Source organism: Sebastes fasciatus, chromosome 14 (genome assembly GCF_043250625.1).
Source record: "Sebastes fasciatus isolate fSebFas1 chromosome 14, fSebFas1.pri, whole genome shotgun sequence".
Lineage (NCBI taxonomy): Eukaryota > Metazoa > Chordata > Actinopteri > Perciformes > Sebastidae > Sebastes > Sebastes fasciatus.
Genome location: NC_133808.1, coordinates 8,886,335 through 8,906,791, shown reverse-complemented (window position 1 = coordinate 8,906,791; position 20,457 = coordinate 8,886,335). Strand labels below are relative to the sequence as shown.

At 40.1% G+C, this 20,457-nt stretch overlaps 2 protein-coding genes and 1 long non-coding RNA gene across 52 annotated transcripts in view; 1 reads left to right on the top strand and 2 right to left on the bottom strand.

The window, feature by feature from the left end:
- LOC141782345 (uncharacterized) overlaps positions 1–20,457 on the top strand; it is a 221,876-nt gene that overhangs the window by 57,664 nt on the left and 143,755 nt on the right. The gene's annotated exons all lie outside the window — the stretch shown is intronic.
- Positions 587–15,247, bottom strand: tfcp2l1 (transcription factor CP2-like 1). Of its 2 annotated transcripts, XM_074658573.1 has the most exons (15): positions 15,053–15,247; positions 14,398–14,546; positions 12,007–12,080; positions 9,404–9,509; positions 7,477–7,583; positions 7,225–7,377; positions 6,949–7,059; positions 5,329–5,432; positions 4,156–4,207; positions 3,929–4,022; positions 3,757–3,847; positions 2,559–2,641; positions 2,312–2,454; positions 1,478–1,529; positions 587–1,348 (listed from the first exon to the last, which is right to left on the bottom strand). In XM_074658573.1, the coding sequence occupies exons 1-15, from the start codon at positions 15,109–15,111 to the stop codon at positions 1,311–1,313; spliced, it is 1,416 nt and encodes a 471-aa protein (XP_074514674.1). In that variant the 5' UTR covers positions 15,112–15,247; the 3' UTR covers positions 587–1,310. The 2 variants fall into 2 exon arrangements, with proteins under 2 accessions (XP_074514674.1, XP_074514675.1); XM_074658574.1 differs by lacking the exons at positions 587–1,348; positions 1,478–1,529 and adding an exon at positions 1,742–2,196.
- The window catches only part of clasp1a (cytoplasmic linker associated protein 1a), a 103,788-nt gene continuing 99,868 nt past the window's right edge, over positions 16,538–20,457 (bottom strand). For all 49 annotated transcript variants that reach the window (XM_074658510.1, XM_074658511.1, XM_074658517.1 and 46 more), the window contains one exon: positions 16,538–19,353. In XM_074658510.1, coding sequence (XP_074514611.1) covers positions 19,267–19,353 — 87 coding nt within the window. In that variant the 3' untranslated portion in view covers positions 16,538–19,266. The remainder of the gene's footprint in view (positions 19,354–20,457) is intronic.

The following is a 20,457-nucleotide window of genomic DNA, read 5'->3' as shown; positions in this document are numbered from 1 at the left end:
CTTAATCACAGCGGCTAACGCTATACATTTATACTTACACTAGTTCTGCTTAAGCATTCATAGCTTTCTCCCTTTTTTAGAGACTTTCACGCTGATCCCACAGTCGCTTGCAAGCTATTCAGCTCTGCTAACGCAAGCTACCGTGCCGGCTGTGGTTAAATTAAAACCAGGAAGAAGCTGTACATTTTAAAACTGTCAGCGCAATACACAATTCCTACATACTTTAGCAAAAACGGCTATCAAAACATAATTGTATTAATTTTATATGACTGACATTATTTGATGTATTGCTGTGGGTGTGATAGGAATCAATATCATGTCAAAAGTGGAAGCAAGAAGTTATATTCAAAATCACACAAACCTACGACCTGCAAGTCATGCAGGAACTAATGTTACAGATAGACATCAACCGAGCTGGTTAATAGCTACATTATAAAACTGAGGAAATATTGGTTTTCATTTAAAATTATTTAGATTGTGCCTGTACGACTATTTTTTTTCACATTGCCCACATAAATGAAAAAATATAGGCTGTATAGACAACACACACTTACCATCCCGGACACATTTTAAGTACACTCCGTAGTCTGTTGTGCAGTCGCTGTTTAATTAATGAATGCGTAGGTCTTCAAACAGGGAAAGCATGACAGACTTTTCGAGACAAGTAGGTCTAAATAAAAGACATCTTTACGTGCTTGTTTGCAGAGAGGAGAGAGCTGAGTGCCGACTGAAGCAAGGCCTATTGAAGGAGGCTGGGATAAAGATAGGCCTTTGTTTAAACAGAACCTTTTACCAAATATTACATTACACCTCGTCAAGAAAATAGGTCGTATAGCATATGCAACAGGAACAGCCAATAGAGTACATGACAGCGTTTCATATTTGGGACAAGCATGAAAAAAGAGCAGGGACATTGAATTACATTAAAACAACATAATACAGTTTTGTTCATTCCTCTTTTCTATTTGTCGGCGGGACATTTACTCTGCTTGATTATCATGAAAGTCATCAACTTGCATTCATAGGTGTTTAGGCCAAAAATGTACGCACATATGAAGGAGTAATACAGTAGTGATTACCTCTAATTACAAGGCATATTGAGCATTAATCAGTAACTTAATACAAATGAAACAGGAAAATTAAAAAGAAAACTCAACAAAGCCACAAAATCAACAGTAAACTGAAAGCTGAACAGCATTTTAAGGTACTGTAAATCTTAGTAAATGTTACATATCGTAGTCTAGAAGGATTTATATATACAAGCTGTACAATTCTAGGAGGAAACTTTGAACCTCCTGAGTACCTGTCGGTCATTTCAACACAACGTGGTAGCCATCGGTGTTTCCGTCTGGATAACAGAAAACAATCCAGTAAAAAATCATTCAAAAATACCAATAATCAAGCTACACAGGATGGATGCTGAATGTTTGTTAACAGTGAGTAGTGAAATTAAAGGTTGACTATAAAAAATAATTACCTCTTATAGTGCTGAGGGTGAAGCTCGTCTCCTCCCTGAAGTTCTGCACCATCTGAAACCAACGGATCGACCCATGTAAACATGGATCATTTACATTTCCAAAGTGCTGCATGTCAAAATTCGAGAAAATCTCCACCTGTAGTTCATCATCTTTTATAAATACCATTCAGCCCTGACAACCATCCTTTTACATATGTCATGATTAGCTTTTGCTAGCCTAGAAATGGTCAGTTTTGGCTGCTTGTGTTTTCGATGCTGGTGGAGACAACGTGAAGCGAGTTGAAGAAAGGCTCAGTAATCTGTTGCTTTTCAGTACAATTGCACAGCAGTAGTCTCATACCAAAGATGAGATCGCAGTGTGAATGAAAGAATGTAAGTTATTTGTTTGGAATATAATTAATAGACAATACAACCAGATCACATATGATACATACGTCAAGTGAATGGGTGAAATCCGACTTGAACCTTAAAGCTTCAGTAGGCAACAAGTTTTTTGGCATCATTGGGCAAAAATTCCATAATAACCTTTCAGCATATTGTAATTCATTAGACTTCTGCACCTCCTCATGGCTCTGTTTTCAGGCTTTAAAAAAAATCTAGCCCGTGACGGTAGACTTTGACCAATCACAGGTCATTTCAGAGAGAGAGCGTTCCTATTGGCTGTGCTCCGGCTGGTGGGCGGTGCTTGGTATTTCCTCAGCCATTGCTACCCACTGCAGCTTTAAAACAAAGCCTAGAACATAAGTAACCGGCCCTGGGCCCTCAAATAGTGCCTGATGGTAAATGGTTCAACGGTATGAAGAGTTAATGGTAGGTAGAGGAGATGTACGATACCTCGTCAGAGACTAAGACGTGGATGCCGGTGGGTTTTTGTCTGTAGATGTGTGTTATTTGTTGTGGAGTGATGCTGTACAGCATAGCAATCTTTTCACACAGGTCCAACAGTGTGAGCTCCTCCAGGTACAGAGCGTGGTAGACTGCAGGGAGGACAAAGGAGACAGGAGGGAACACATGACACAACGAGCTTCATGCACAATTCCATCACTACATCAGATCACTTTCTTCATTTTTGTACACTTACTGTCTCCACCCCCTGGCTTGACGGGAGGTTGATGTCTGGCCTGCTGCTGACACACATAGATGGTAAGACGGGGCTGTATACACCTGGAAGACGTGAGCAGAGACTATTACTAGTACTAGGTAGAACATGCCGCAGAGGTAACATGATTCAAGATGGTTTGCCCCTTTTTGCCCCCTTGCTTTTATTTGCTTCAATCTCAACCGATGTATATTTGGGACGGGTGTCTATATGACAGGCCTGTAATTCTGTAAGCACAAACCTCTTACTCACATATATATATATATATATATATATATATATATATACATATACATATATATATATTATGACATATATATGACATTTATGAGATTTCTGCAAGAATTGCATTTTTTTGCCGATTGGATGGCAAGCACTTCTGTTGTGTAAACTTCTCAGAAACCCCCTTATTGTCAATCTAGCTGGGAAAGCCATCCATCCTCTGAATGCTCTAGGTCTCTAGTTTGTGGCTGTAAAGTTTCATGAGGCTGTGATTATCCTAGAGGTCACCACAGGTCATTTTATACAGAGAGGTCAAGTTTAAAAAAATGGTCTCACTACAATGAAAAGGCTACTATGGGGACTAACATCATCACACATGAATACAGTTGGGCTCATTGGATCCACAAGAGTCTCAGCTTTACAGTGATACCCAATTTATGTAATTCTAAGACTGTTTAGGGACCCCAGTATGCAAAAATATTCCAACACACCATTTTAGAATAGAAGACAATAACACATTTATACTGCATGAAATAACTGCACGGTGTTTGCCCCAAACTGCATGTGATTATCATAAAGTGGGCATGTCTGTGAAGGGGAGACTCGTGGGTACCCATAGAACCCATTTTCATTCACATATCTTGAGGTCAGAGGTCAAATCACCATGCCAGTTTTTCCTCGCCAAAATTGAGTGTAACTTCGTAACGTTATTTAGCGATCTTCCCAACAAGCTAGCATGACATGGCTGGTACCAATGGATTCCTAAAGCTTTCTAGTAAAAACTCAGCCCGCAACAACCTCTGAAAGACAGAATAGGCGGTGGGCCGTCAGAGTTTTATGGGTTTAAGGTAGGGCAACCCGTGTGTAGCCTGAGAGGCAAAAACCAGCTGCACCACTTGCTGCTGCTCGTTCAATTAATTGCTTTGAGTGTATAGTAACTGACGGAGTAGTCACTCACCTTCCTTTCATAGTGTTAAAGAGGCGAATACCATCTGCTGGACCGCAGATCTGGATCAGATCCTCCCTGCTCATCCTCAACAGATCAGCACCTGGAACAAACAGCAGAAGGTCTATTCTGCTTCCCTCCTGCTCAAACATATTCAGTGAATTCCTTAGTGTTTTTTTTTTACCTGAGAAGCTGTAGAAGAGCCTTGAGAAAGGTGAGAACCGGTAACGGTGCAGCCACTGCTGAGTGTCCTGTGGTGAGGCCGACGGCAGAAGGTGCTACATGTCAAAAAGAAGAACCCTTGAAATGAGTTTAGCAGCACAGCACCCGCTGTCTCCAAATAATGGCCTAAAAGGAATAAGAGGGCAACATTAACACTTCCACACTGCCGCACTGTTCTCCGTTACTTACATCAGAGCAGACGGGCATGAGCAGCTCCCCTTGCTGGTTTGGAGAACAGTTGCTACAGTAACGTCCGCATGAGGAAGAAAGAACAGATTGGGGTGATCAGTTGAGTGTTTTGTTAATTTTAACTCTGCACATATGTTACGCGTGTTTATAATTCATATACAGTATGTATGTATATATATATAGGGCTGTCAAAGTTAAAGCGATAACGCGTTAACGCAAATTCATTTTAACGCCACTAATTTCTTTAACCCATTAATGAAATTTCGGATGTTGTAGCGGGTCAGTTTTAAAGTTAGAGTGATATTTTTTTTATGCTAAATGCAGTACCTGTGAGGGTTTCTGGACAATATTTATCATTGTTTTGTGTCAGGGGAACGGGGAGAGGGACGCAATTGCGGACCAGGGGAATCTAAAAGTTAATCCCGAAGGATAACCACAAAAATCGCAAGCGATTTAAAGGGAGAGGGGAAACACCAAATGAAAAAAGGGCCTAAAAGGAAGGCTTCCTACAATCAATATGGTACTTCTGCAGATTCACAAACCCCTATACAGATAGAGCAAAGACAGGACAGCACTCTCACTACCTCTGACAAAGAGACAATGAGTCAGCACCTGAGCACTGAAACCACCTGATCCTCATCATGCACAATTAGGCTCCACATACAGCTGCCTCTCCTCAGAGATAATGAAACCAACCAGCCTGATGGGTGGCAAGTGACCCTCACAGTTTTCTGTTGTTATTTGATTTCCAATAATAAATATATACATGCATTTTCATAAAGCAGCAGCCTATTTCTCCACTCCCATGTTGATAAGAGTATTAAATACTTGACAAATATCCCTTTAAGGTACATTTTGAACAGGAAAAAATATATAAATACTTGCGATTAATTGTGATAATGGACAATCATATGAAATATTTTAATTGATTGACAGCCCTGATATATATATCTATATATATATAGATATATATATACCGTATATTAGAGCACAGGTTGTGGAAGTTCCTGGTTCTGAACAGTTAATCCTGGTATGCACCCATAGAGGGAGCTATTACTATTGTCAACGTAACGTTTAGTCCACCTTGACATCAATCTACAGAGCTCTACCAAACATAATTAATTAGGTCGGTGCATACCAAAATGGTGATATTCGGCGTGAATGCTGACTCACCCATCTGTGAAACTGCAGGAAGTTGGTGAGCTGTGGTAAACTGGTGATGGAGTGCTGCTGCTGCTGTGGCTGGTGAGATTTAGTGCATCGGGCCAAGGGGAACACTTGAGAGAGAGAAACAGACAAAAAAGAAGTAAGGCATTTCTGATTATTCAGTCTGGCAAAGTCAATATATTGGTGCACAAAGACTACAGGAGTAAACATTGCCACCGACCAAGCCGCCATATTTGACAAGTTGGGAGTGAGAATGTGTTGCTATGAAGCCTTTTAGCTTCTTTCAGGTCATTGTTTTGGTTTTCCCGCCTGCAAACTCTTCTCATCAACCTCATTTTCAGCTGCAGCAGGCAGAAGCTCTAATAAACCCGCTGTAGACTGTCTGCCCAGAACCACACAACATGCAGACAGAGTTAGTAACTAGCTGATGAACAGCTAAAATACTTCCCTCAGGAGCTGGTGGAGACCAAAACAGAGAAACTGGACTCCAAATGAATGTGAGTGTTGCTCTAAGTCTGCTTAGTCTGTCTGTTTTCAGCTTGTTATCCTGCCCCTCCAAGTGACCAAAATATCACAACAATGCAGCTTTAAAATCTTTGACTTGTCATATTGAGCAAAAAAACATTCTGTAACCTTTTTAATCTTTACTTTCAGCCCAGGAGGAAACACTGTCTAGCCTTTTTGCACTTCATTTCAATGTTTTCAGTAGTTCAGAAGTACATTAACTCAACTTCAGTGGTTCCACAGAAGGGAATTTTGTACTTTTTACTCGACCACATTTATCTGACAACTATAGTTACTGATTGATATTTACGGATTAATATTTTACATGAAAAACATATGTTAGAACATGGTGTATTGTTATGTTATGAATTTTTAAATCCATAACCATAGATCAATAATATACCAACAGTATATTAAGCTCCACCTCAACCAGTTAGTATTAAATCGCTGCTTATATGTTAATGCATCAATAACTATAATACAATAATACTAACATATTATTATATTATTATAATGTAATAATATAACATTCTGAGAGAGGCCATTCCACATAATAAGTGCTTGAATTTTGCTGATAATACTTCTGCACTTTTACTGAAGTCAATTTTTTTAAGGACTTTAATTTGAATGCAGTATTTTTACACTCTGCTATTACTGCTTTTCCTTGCAAAGGATCTTCTTCCAGTACTGGTTTTCAGTGATCTCTTATTAAGGACATACAGATTAGTGGTTCCTAGCTTCAGCTGTAATCAGGTTTTGTTCTTCATCCAGATGAATGACTAACCAGATTAACACTATAGCAGAAACTACCGAGTCACTCGACATTCAAAAACACTCAAAGTGATGCATCAAAAAGTCCCAATCATTGACAGAGCTCAGCGCCAAAGCGAGCACACTTTTAAAAAGAACACAAAACAAGTGAAGCAACATATTAACATAGAGTGATGTAGCACAAAATGTAATGTGGAAGCGAAGTGAGAGGAGGAAAACATTGTGATTGGCAGCTGAAGTACAGAATTTACCACAGTGGGATCAGTAAAGTTGCAGCATTACAAACCTGCTGACAAATTGAAAGTTGTGTTATGTAATGTGGTCAAAGACAGAGAAGGGTATATGCCTCACCTCTTTTAGGAGGGTGCTCTCATGGGACGGTTGATACTTCTCTTTGTCTTGAGGGGCCTTTTTAGCAATCTTTTCCCTGTCTGTCTTCAGTTTGCGATCAGCTCCTTTAGGCTTCCAAAAAAATATAAAATAGACATTAGAGGTGAAGTATAGAAACCTGTTATATAGATAAATGGAGTTATATTTCTGATGGACCATGTGGCCCAATGAATATTAAAGTAGAGCATAACTTTGCACAACACAAATACGACGACAATGGGCAGGCAAGGTTCATACCTTGAAGACTTTGACCTGGCAGCTGGAAGAATGGACATGCTCCATGTATTCCCCGTGTTCATTGGTGGTGAAAGTGTCCACTTGGATACGAAAGGGCACTCCTTTCTCCCCACCGTGCTTCCTGGGGGTGAACTCAGTGCTGATGCAGTTGACCTGAGAAGACATGACAAAAGAGGGACTGTAAGTTTGCCGTATATGTATAGTAACAACCCCCCCCCCCCCTCTAGACGTTTGACCAGAATCTATGTGTACCTGGATGAAAACAGAAGAGTTCTTGATCGGGTCCCAGAGGAACTCAATGGTGTTGAGATGCAGAGGGTGTGAACGGGGCTCCAGTACCCCCACAGACAATGGGATATCTGCAAATAATGAGTCGGTCAATGTACATTTGCTTTAAAGCCCCTAAAACATATTTTCTCAATCAGCTTCTTGCTATGAGCGATGGGGTCCTAAGTGAGCAGCTTTGGTTATCTCACTTCCTATCTGCTGTTTTGTCTGTGCTCTTCTGACTGGTTTGAAGTTGGCAGGTATTAGTTGGAAAAAAAGTGATGTCACACACATACATGTAACAACCAGAATTTTGTAATATTTGAATAAAAAATGTCTATTTGAGTCACACCAACAGGTTTTTTCATAAGCCATGGTAGTGGCATGGCTCTATGGACAGCAACGTTGGTCTGTCTGTCAGTCTACCGCTTTGGTCCAGACTGAAATATCTCAACAACTATTGGATGACTTGCCGTGATATTTGGTCCAGACGAGACATTCATGGGGAAACATTAGCATGCTGATATTACCAGTTAGCTCGAAGCAGTGCTGTGCCTCCCAGCTGACATTCGTATTTGGGGCCCATGTGGGCAGTAAATGGGCTGAATAATGGGCCCTATATGGGATTGTCCGTGGGTTCCATAATGGCCCCGTGCTAATTGCCCTTGTGGGTTTCATGCAGGAGTACACTGGGTGTTATATGGGCCCAATCTGGGCAACATAAACCAAAATCCATCTTGGTCCAAGGTTTCAGTTCTATGTAGGAACTACATGGGGACTACATGGGCTGAAATATGGGTTGTAAGTGGGTTTGTCCACAGTTTCCATGTTGGCCCCATGTACTAATTTCCCAGTAGTGACCCAACTATGACCCACACGGGTAGCCCACATGTCCATGTGTCCATATGGGACCAACTTAGTTGACCCAAGTGGGCCCCAGATAAGATGCCCATTTTGGGCCCATACCCACTTTGTACCGAGGTGCCCCCAGCATAACCATGTTGGCTGGGCTACTGTATGTACAGCCTCATAGAGCTGCTATAGCATGACTGTAGTCTCAGTCTTGTTTAGTGACAAACTCGTGAAAAATACCCACGTTTTGTGTTTGTTGTTTTTCAAAGCTTTCACTTTGATTGTTATTTATTTAGTCATGAATATTTAATGTTATAGAGAAAAAGAGTGCTCCTGGGATGACATATTTTTGTAGTCCAACCAGGAAGTTAGCATCGCCCTGGGTTCCCTCGACAAAAAGCCAATGGGATTGTTCCATTGGATTTTGGATTATTGTATACGGCAAAATAAAAGGATAACGTTAGGCTATAAACAAACTACACCAAACGACACATGAGCAAGAGTATAAATACAACGAGGCCGTAAAGGCGGACGAGTCGGCGTGATGACGTTTAGTAGTCTCATTTAGCCACGTCTTAGCAACCGCCTTTTTTAAGACACATAAATTATTCAAAATTCACGAGTGGGATATTTACTGATGAATTTTATGTTGCAGAACAGAACATTAAAATCTCTTCAGCTTGTGTGAACCACAGACCTTATTTCAGGAATCTAACTAAAAACCCATTCAAAAAAAAAACTTTGACTTCCAGGTGAGGGAACAGGAACTGCTAAAATGCGAACTCATTTCCAGGTTGTAGGATTCATTCCTGTAGCACTCTATATACCAGGATCATTAACTGAAAACTAGAGGCCAACAAATGGCCCCAACTCTGGTTCAGAATAGCATTAGTCCTGTACTTCAGCAAGCAAGTCAGAGTATAGCAGAGTAGGCAGATAAATGCCTTGCTCAAGGGCCTATTGATGCCAGCTATTTATTTTTTTAATGTACATCATCAAAACTATGGATATCAGTGATCTTTGATCTATCAGCTAATATGTTAGTATACAGTCAACTCACCTATATCCAGGATTCGGTCTCCAGGTCTGTTCCACCTCCATCCCTCCAGCTGCTGGTGCTCCATATACTGCAGTCGACGGTCATGAAACACCACGCGCACAATGCTCTGTGAACAGGCATGATCAGGCGTTTAGGCCAGAGTAACAGCTACGGCTTGAACAGGGCAGCTCATTTATTCATTTAAACATACTGAGGCAGTTTCATTAGGCAAGGGGTAAGGAGGTGGAAACTTCCTCTCCATTCCTACCAGTCATACACTAGCCATACTTAAAAAGAGCATAATCCATGAGGAAAATGCCCCACTGCTAATGAGCTACATGTGATACCTGTGAGGTGCAGCGCCAACAGTGACTTTCCTACTCAAATTCAGGGCTCCCACACATTAACAACACATTTAAAGATCCCATGAAATGGATATTTGAGCTTCCCGTCGAGTTGCTAGTTCCTGTAAAATGGCGCCTCTTCAGTGGTGACCACTCATGCCGCACTCGTGAGCGTAACTGAAAACTCCAGTTGATACAATCAACAAACAACAAACTTTTTTACCTATATCAAATCAAACTTTCCTTTAACTCCACATGAAACCCGTTGACTGACCTGTTTCAACGGGAAATAAAGCACATTAAAGGGACTGTTTGTAACTTTTTACATGTATAAATCTACCGGGTCGGTTTCCCATGCGCGCTCAGGTGTGGCTGCGCTGTTCAGACTCCCTGTGAACCCGTACCATCAGACTCCAACACAAACTACACGGAAGCACCAAAACCTCAAAGTTCTATCTATTGAAGCCCGTCTGTTAAACAGTGTTGGCGGCGGTCGTAGTACGAGGGGGAGAACGTAGCTTTGTTCTCCAGAGCCGGAGTCTCTGCTCCTCTGCTCTTCTGAAATATAGAGTGATATTGTGGTTTTAGCTGACGTGTGTCGCCTCACAGTTTTGAGCGATGCTCGTTCATGTCTATTTAGAGCGAGCTGACTTAATGAAGTGGCAACTATCCAGTTGCATTATGGGAAATGTAGGGTTCCGCATTTGTGACCCATTCTAAGGACTAAACGTCAGGCTATATTGGCCTCTGCTGCTTTGATTTTGACCATTCTTTTTAAAATCTGTCTCTTGTGAGTCCCCTGACTGTATATGAAAGTGCACTATACTAAAACGCTGGAGTACCTCTTTAATGGCAACATTTTAAAATCCTGCCAGGACATGAAATAAATCAACAAATTAAATTAACAATCTGCAAAACCATGTACCATTGGGATGTTTATGGAGGGAAGCTCATGCAAGACTGAGCGCCAGAACTCAAAAAAGCCCTGGACCCCCGCACACGTCATGTGTTTGCATAGATGCCACCTGGCCCATTCTTGTGTTTCTAGGATGCTACCGCTAACATTTCTGTCTCAGGCTTTTGAAGCCTGACAACAGAAACATGTCAAGTGGATGCACTCACGCAGAAATGAAATAAAATGACCTCTCCTTACTCCTAAGTAAGTGTGTTGACAAACTTCATTGCAATAAATGGAGTCACTTTCGACTCCCATCTGAAGTGTCAGTAACACTTTTGTTTGTCACAACAACCTGAGTATGAAAATGAAAGTGGCATGATAGAAATGGTGATGGGTTTTGTTCAGAAAGCCATGGCATCAGGAGCACACTACTTTATTTATTTTTTTTAATTTCCATTACAGAAACTTAAAGGTCCCATATCGTGCTCATTTTCAGGTTCATACTTGTATTTTATGTTTCTAATAGAACATGCTTACATGCTGTAATGTTAAAAAAACACTTTATTTTCCTCATTCTGTCTGCCTGAACATACCTGTATTCAGCCTCTGTCTGAAACGCTTCGTTTTAGTGCATTTCAAGGGAATTGCAACAGAATTGCAATGGAATTGCGTTGCTAGGCAACAGTTTGGCTCCATGTTTACTTCCTGTCAGCTGATGTCATTAACATACACTGCAACAGGAAATAAACTGGGACACTTTTAGAATGTTTACGTTTAAAACCGTGTAATGGTCTAAATATTGTATATTTGTGACATCACAAATGGACAGAAATCCTGACGGCTTGTTTCAAACGCGCAATTTCTGAATACGGGCTGTGAGTGTTTCTCCGTATATTGAGCGTTTTGATAGTTTAACAGTATTTATAAAGCACTTAAACCTGCTTTATAATATAAAAGGCATGAAAATCTAATTTTTTTACAATATGGGACCTTTAATATTTGCAGAAATAATACGTGTATGAAGATGCCTGGTCTTTATGAAACAAATCCCAGTAATGTAGACAAAAGCAGATTGGCATGTTCAGATGAATCAGAGTGTGTGTGTGTGTGTGTGTGTGTGTGTGTGTGTGTTTGTGTGTGTGGTGCAAATGTGAAGGTAAGATGAGTTGTGTGTTGGTAAGGGGTTTATGTGGAATCTAGGAAAGAGGAAAGGTAAGTTTGGGTGATAGTACCAAGCTCTCCAAGGTCGACACCCCACCCCTGAAGTGGAAGGGAGGGTTGAGGGACCTGTGACAAACCAGGAAATGGATACATAAAACAGATAGGAGAAGAAAGAGGAAGAGGTCATGTGGAAGTCAAAAAACAGACAAACACACACCTACCTTTACATATTTGCTGCTTATATCTGTATACTCCCCTAGTTTTCTGTTAAGCATACGGATTTCGTAGGACTGACCTACATTTTAAAACATTAAAAAAAAAAACCTGATTAAAATTGAAAAATGGGAAATCAGTCAATCAGAAAAGAGGGGCAGTGGAGATGGAAATTGAATCAAATTAGAAACCTTTTAAGGCAGATATCAAGGCCAGCCACTAGAAAAGCTTTTACATATCTCCATATGATATATTAAGTTTAATATTACAAGAAAAATAGCATTAAAACAGCCACAGAGGGACACTATAAGATTAACTATCGATGCTTTTTTCAGCATAGTAATAAAACTAATCTACGGACCCTGATGGCAATTAACTTCTAATCAATACATGCCATCTTTACATGGCAATGTATTTGTTGCATGTTACAGCAAGCTCACTTTCATTGTGTTTTTTTTTTACTCCAACCAAATTACTATACAGCAGATAAGCAGGGCAAACTTGTAGATAAATAAAGGTAAATAAAGCACAGATAAGAAAATGTCACTGTTCAACAAGAGACAGAAACAATCAGAAGGTTCCAGTGAGGGAGAATGATGTAGAAGAAGTAGAAGGGGAAAGCACAATTTGGAAAGGAGAAAAGATAAAAAAAAGAAAAGAAAGAAAAAGACGGTGAATTAGTTTAGAAGATGAAAGTCAGACAAATTTTAAAAACATGTATACAGAGCTCATTTTGCACACATAAAATCAGTAACGCACGGTTATGATTTCATGCCTTTCAAATCTTACTACCATGATTTTAGTAAGTTTAGTAAGTAGCAACTTTTTGTATGTATATACTGTAACTCAGCCCTGCGTCCTAAAAATTATCCATAACTGCGACCGAAAAATAAGTTTCCCTCGAAACGTAACTGAAAATGCAGTTTAGTTGTATGGGAACATAATTAGTAGGAGTCAGGGTTGATGTTATTATGTATACAGTGTATCCCGTTCTTATAGTCCAGATCAGCCTGGTCTATATGTGTGAGTGTTGTAACAACTTTCTACTAAACACAGAAACCTATGGAAGCAAAACAAGGCAATAATAACTTCATAAGCAACTGAATATTTAACCACTGCTGAACACTTAATGTTGAAATTAAAATATAAATGCATTTACAGCATTGAGAAATTTTACTTTGAAATCCATCTGTCCGCAGTTATGTGAATTTGAATTCCCCCGCTTTGACATTTCCAGATTTCAGAATTTCAGATTTCAATAACTTAATTTCAAAGTTGTAAAAGGTTCACAATTTCAAATCAGTCAAAAGAAAAAGAAAAAGGTAAATTGGAGTAATTGAGACTCCGCTGCTACGGAAGATAATGAATCAAGCCTGAATGGAACGGATCAGACCTCTGTCCTATCAGTTCACATCCTGTCAGTCACATGATCCAAGAAAGAAAAGTTCACGAGTGACTGGAAACCTCGGACATTGGAATTTTATAAATTAGTGAACCTGAAATAAAGTTTTTGAAATTGCTTAATTTGGAACAACCTCCAAAGAGGAGAATTTTGTTTTCTATAAACGTAAATGTCAATATTAAATATACTTCAATATTAAGTATTCAGGAGTGGTTCAATTTAGATCTGCAACAACTGATCGATTGTTTAAGTAATCGTTGAAGATCTAAATTTAAAAGAAAGTCAGTCAGCAACTATTTTCATCATCGATTAGTCGCAAAAATGCTGCGTTTCTTTCTGTCATATATGACAGTGAATGGAATATCTTAAAGTTTAAACTGTTGGTCAGACAAAACAGGCAAACTGAAGACATTACCAGACATTACCATGGCCTATGAGAAACTGTGTTTAGTTGCAGCCCTAATTAAGTTCCTCAATTGGGTATATAATTAATTAATATATACATAAAATATATATAATTATTATGGCCTTTCTTTGCTTCCAAGGAACCGGACAATATAGACCTGAAGTTCTGATTAAAAACATAAAATCCAGAGCTACAACTGTAGGAACTTTAGCAAAGGGAATCTGTGCAGGTCATTTTAATCGGACTCATTGATTATTCTGTTGTAGAATAAAGCTCCTCTGATAATCAAACTGTCTTTTGGACAGCTCCAGATTTGATATCTTGATGACTCTACACACAACTCCATCCCACCTGGATTTTATGGTTTTGAGAGACAGGTGTTTGTATATATTTGTTGCAGGGTCCCAAACTCAGGGTGCAAATTTAAATTAATTTCAAGTGAACATGGTTGAATTTAGCAGGATTTAGCCTAACCCTGAGTTATAATGGATTTAATCTAACCCTGCTGCTGCTGCTGGTATTACATGTGACAAAACAAGCTCCAGTCCATTTAGTCAACGTGGACATTCAACTAGCAGGACAGATAGCTACCTTGGTTGAGATAAGTGAGACTCTCCTCCTGCTGTTTCACAGCCGGCGAGGTGGCTGCACACAGAATGCACTGGAATGAGGTCCTCTTGGCACCATTTTCAGCCATAAGCCTCGCTTCTTCGTTTTTCAAGAAAGGTGCCAATGCCTCTCTGAAAGAGACCAGAAGGAAAGAAGAAGAGGGGCTGAGTATGGGCACGACAAAAGGTGACTGTCCTTTCTCTCTTTTATCTAATCACTTAAATCAGAGGAACAAAGGTGCAAAAGGTTGATGTTACAAAATACAGTGTTAACTCATTTAGCTCAATTCATTTTAAATGAGAAAAAAGTCCATATATTTGTAGTCTAAATGTGGATTTTGAATGCAATGCTCCTTTAAATGAACCAATGAAATGCATTTTAAAATTTGAATTTCACATGTGCAGTTTAATGTGAATAATAAAATATTCTCCAAGAGGCAGAATTACTGCACATTTAAAAAATTAATTTGAAGCCACATGACTGCACTTGTACTTCCCTCCATATATTCTTGTGCAAGTAAAGTAAACACAGCTGCTTTGCTGCTGACACTTTGATTTAACCTGCTGTAACTAGAAACTTTTCCCAGCTGCAAAGTGCATGAAAACCACACATTTCTGAAGCTTCTCTTGTGTTTTACCTAATGTAACTAGCAGAGTGCTGGTGGTAGGACTCAGGCTGGGAATGGCAGAACAGCATATTTTCCAGTGCGGTGTCTTCTTGTATCCCGGGACCACAGGGAGGACGTGGAGACTTGATGGAGCTATAAGCTTTTGCGCCTGCTGGCTTCCTCAGATTTCCGCTCAGGGAGGTTTGCAGCCAAACCTCATCGTCTGCCTCTTATATTGTCCCGGTGATGTCATCAGGACTCCCACTTTTTAGCATACCTTGGATGACCTTTGAGAGGCGGAGTGTGTAGACACACACCTCCCACTACCAATGTTTAGCCGGGTTGATGCATTAATAGCAGTTTTCACCTGACCGGTTGTCGACACTGCCAACAGTATGGCCCTAAAACTCGACTTTACACTCACTTAGGGCAGTGATGTTCGGAGGGACATTTTGGAAAACAAAGAAGAGCGAGTAGTCTTCAAATTAATAGGTGTAAACATAAATTATCTTAATTAACATATTCTCTTATGATAGCTTCTAAAAACAGCTAATTTCAACAAATAATCGTAATAATAATAGTGATAGAGGGATGCTAAATGAAACACATCAGTGGCAAAATCGTGCTTTACACCAGACAGTTTAATCCCAACATGCATGTTTGATTCTAACATGTGCTAGACACCCTCCAGCTGCCGGGTCTGGTCTCTTCAAAGCTCCTCAGAAGGGCCAGAGATTAGGAGCAGGTCATCGGAGAGTGTGCTCAGGTTAATGTTTACACAGAGCAGCTAAGCACACCTCAGCGTTTGGATGCATGTGCTCGGAAAATGGATGGACAACCCAGGCAACACTGCTGCCACTGCCCCCTGCGGAAGACACGGAACAAGGTTCAACCAAAATGAGGAAGACTTACGAGCTTCGATCGGCTCTTTAAAACTTACACGAGATTAATTATTGTGAAATCCGAAATGAATAACTTAAAGGTCCCATATTGTAAAAAGTGAGATTTTCAGGTCTTTTACATTATAAAGCAGGTTTAAGTGCTTTATAAATATTGTTAAACTATCAAAACGCTCAATATACGGAGAAATACACACAGCCCGTATTCAGAAATTGCGCGTTTGAAACAAGCCGTCAGGATTTCTGTCCATTTGTGATGTCACAAATATACAATATTTAGATCATTACACGGTTTTAAATGTAAACATTCTAAATGTGTCCCAGTTTATTCCTGGTTGCAGTGTATGTGAATGACATCAGCTGACAGGAAGTAAACATGGACCCAAACTGTTGCCCAGCAACGCAATTCCGTTGCAATTCCATTGAAATGCATTAAAACGGAGCGTTTTAGACAGAGGGTGAATACAGGTATATTCAGGCTGACAGTATGAGGAAAATAATGTGTTTTTTTCAACATTACAGCATGTAAACATGTTCTATTAGAAACACAAAATACAAATATGAACCTGAAAATGAGCACGATGTGGGACCTTTAAAAGAAACAACAACATTCAGATCAGTTCTTAATCTGTTTATTTCTAGAGCAAACAATTTCTTTACATTGTTGCAAATCTATCACAGGTGGAAGTTTTAACAAAAAACCTTCTGTACAGTTTTGTCATGAGAGAACAAAATAAAATAAAATAAAATATATAAATACAGGTATGAATATTACAGGGAGACAAAGGAAAGACAGTGTACTGTTGAACATGCATAGTGAACAGTTTTGCAAGGAATACCATGTAGTCTGTTTTTCTAGGACCAGTAATGTAATAACATATGCTAGTTTCCCGTTATTATGTCTTGTGTGGATTTGCTTTTAATTGGCTTAAAACTAAACCAGGCTGATTAAAACTGCTGAGGGAATTCAGGAGAAAGGAAGGTAAGGTAGAGTGCAGACAGGCATAATACAGAGTGTACAGGGCTGCATGTTGCCGAGAATCATTTTTCAGTACCAATACTTAAAAAGCTAATTATAACACATATTATTAAGTCTGTACATTCATTTACTTAAATAACCAAAATTGGCCCACTCTCAGTGGATTCCCTGAATGAAAACACCACTCAACTAAAACAGTGAGTCCCTAAATTGTCCATCCAAGGACTCCGGATGTCCCCAGGCGAAATCAGGAATACTTCTTATTTCCTTATTATTATGATTCATTTGCTAGAAGTTAGCAAATGAGATAACGGAATTTAAAAGGCATAATGATCCCTTCCTACAGTAGATTAACTGTACCGTGATGAACCAAAATCATATCCGATAATAACAATTGCGATCAGATGTGGGGGGGGGACCTTTCCCAATCAGGGACCCATGGCTGGACTCGGATCTCTTACTGTAGGAGTAAACTATCAACTTAAAAGAGAGATGTCGCTGCAAGATCAAACACTTTAAAGCTTCTTGAGAACTCAAACTTAACACTGAAATAAAAAAAATGCAGCCCAGAGGTATGATTTCTTCATACTTCTCTCAACCAGCTTAAATATACCAAACACGTTTTGGTCAACAATTGTCGTCTCCATTTTGTTCCTTTTACATATGAGTGTGGCTAATGTGGCTACCCCCCCTCCTCTACTGAAACATGAAATCAGAGATGAGCAATCTGATGATGTCACAAGTGCACTTTAACAGCCAAAAAACATGGGCCCTTTCAAAACAGCAAGTTGGCGTGTGCTGCAGGTTACATGCAAGCTATTTGGCTAATATGCAAAAAAAAAAAAAGTCAGATAGTCAACCCGTTCTTCACTTATCGTCTTTTTTTTTTTTCATTGACATTATGTAAAACTTTGCGAAGCAGTGGTCGAAAAGTGTATGTACAAAATACCGTTATTTGTTGGGTTTTTACGGTTATTGCAGAAGCTGCTGCGGTTATGTGACGGGGGAACTGAAGGAGATCGGAGGAAACGACTAATACTGGATTTGCATCGTCACGGGTCGACGAGAACACTGCCGGGGTACGTTTACGCCTGCAGATTCACAGTTTTTTGAGAGTTACAGTTAGCGCTGTACATCCCATTCACTCTCCGCGGTCCCTGTCAACCAGCATTAGTGTGTATGTGTGAAGTAAATAAGGCCTGGTAATGTCTTTTTGACTCTGTCTAGGATCGCTCGTCTCTCTCCCCAAACTCCAAGCGGGGAAAACATCTGCTGTATTTACAAAAGGACTCCTCTCTCAAACAGTGTCACTGGACTGAGCATTAACCTCAGAGATTTACAGTTAAGATGCCACACACTGGCAACCAATAGGCAACAAAAAAACACTGTTTTCGAACTTATGTTCAGAAAGTTCAGTGAGGAATTACAGGCAACACAACTTTCCACAGGCTCAAATTCTACCGTCTGCTGATTGTGAATTTTTAAGACAAATTCAGCCAACTTGAATTTGTGCAGCAATTTCATCTACTGCACCTTTAAAATACAGACTGCGCTAAATTTGAAGGATTGTCAATTCTGTAGCTTAACAGTCATCTTTTGGCAACGTTTTTGTGAAAGGGGGGATTCGATTGATTGAGTCACTCTTAATTACAAGTTAGCATAACAAAGACTACAATCACAGGCTTTTAGGAGCCATGATTATACTCAAAAACTAAAAATTCTCATACAGTACTTTCTTTCTTTTCTGTCACATTGTTCCTTTACACATTTGTTTCTTTTTTTTTTTTCTTACAAGATTTGGTTTTTATGTTTCCCCAAACCAGGATTCATCCCATAACCTATGGGCTTATTACCATCACTGGGCCAGCCAAATGACATTTCATCCCAAACTCTAGTCTAGACAGAAACTCTAGTCTAGACAGAAATTTCTCCACTCTGATGGTGAATATTTCATGGCATCACGTATGAACTCTTTAATCTACCAAATTTGAGGGCTCGAGGAGAAACGTGCTTCCAGACGGAAGGCCGTTTGGAGGTTGTGGGAACCGTGGAGGAAGAGAAAGTGCATTTTAATCGAAAAAAAACTCCAAATGTGTTGATTCCCTCCCCACCGGTCTAAACCAATCCACAGTTACATTCAAAAAGATTCTAGAGCGAAAGGTGGGGAGGAGGAACTAAATGACAAATACGTTGCTGACAGGATCTCCTCAAAACGGGAGGAAAGCACAGAGGAGCTGGAGTTATGATGATGATGAGGAGGAGGAGGAGGAGGGGAAGCTCGGAGACGGAGAAGTCGGAAAGAAGCACGGCCGGATATCCTCCAACGCCGTCCATCCACAGGGTTTCCCCAAAGAAACCTCCCTCTATTAACTGTGAGAGGAGACGTCCGAGGAACTGCTGCTATTGCTGTTGGTCGTCTGGGCTCGCTTGATGTACAGGTTCAGTAACTTCATCTGCAAACAAGCAAAGACAAGAGATGTTAAGCTTTTCCTCAGCACAGTGTGATTATGTATGTTGGGGAGTATCATCACATCTGATCCCTTTCAGGTCTTATGATAGTTATTTAAGAAACCTGCAGTTTGAAGAAGCAAGACTTAGTTTTAAACTGGATGACAGGAGGCTAAAAATGCACATCATCACGTACACCTGTGGTCCGCAAACACTTTGGCTGGTGACACTTTAAAGGACTTGCGACTAGAAGTCTTCACGGGTCTACCCGAACCCTGGGATTTGAGACCAGACCTGGGACCTGCTGATCTCCTTAAACCTTGTGACCACAAAAATCGCAAGCGATTTAAAGGGAGAGGGGAAACACCAAATGAAAACGGGCCTAAAAGGAAGGCTTCCTACACTCAATATATCTTGAAAAGACTAAAACTAAAACACCGCTGCCGAGCAGCTGACTAAAACATAGTTGAAACAAAAGAACCAGCCAAGGCAGGCCACACAGACCTGACCCACTCTAAGAGACTCTGAGAAGAAGCTAACTGGTGAGTGAATCCCACAGATAGGTTCACGTGGTACTTCTGCAGATACACACACCCCTACTCTATACAGACAGAGCACAAACAGGACAGCACTCTCACTACGTCTGACAAAGAGACAATGAGTCAGCACCTGAGCACTGAAACCAGGAGTAGATATAGATATAGCCTTCAACCACCTGATCCTCATCAGGGACAATCAGGCTCCACAGCTGCCTCAGAGCAGAGATAATGAACCCAACCAGCCTGCTGGGTGGCAAGTGACCCTCACAGAAAAAGGGTTCTATGGGTACCATCAAGTTTCGCCTTTACAAACATGCCCACTTTGAGGGTTTCTTGACAATATTTGTCATTGCTTTGAGTTGTTAATTGATTTCCAATAATAAATATATTCGTACATTTGCATAAAGCAGCATATTTATCCACTCCCATGTTGATAAGAGTATTAAATACTTGACAAATCTCCCTTTAAGGCACATAACTTGACCAGATAAAAAATGTGCGATTAATAGCGATTAACTGTGGACAATCGTGCGATTAATCGCGATTGAATATTTTAATCGATTGACAGCC

Bases quoted from the DNA above. Each gene is read 5' to 3' on its own strand.
- tfcp2l1 (XM_074658573.1), bottom strand. From the start codon at position 15,111: ATGCTGTTCTGCCATTCCCAGCCTGAGTCCTACCACCAGCACTCTGCT. The intron at 7,584-9,403 runs GTGAGTTGACTG...CATTATTTGCAG, and splicing joins AGACCGAATCCTGGATATAG to ATATCCCATTGTCTGTGGGG. The intron at 7,060-7,224 runs GTATGAACCTTG...TTTTTTTGGAAG, and splicing joins GCCAGGTCAAAGTCTTCAAG to CCTAAAGGAGCTGATCGCAA.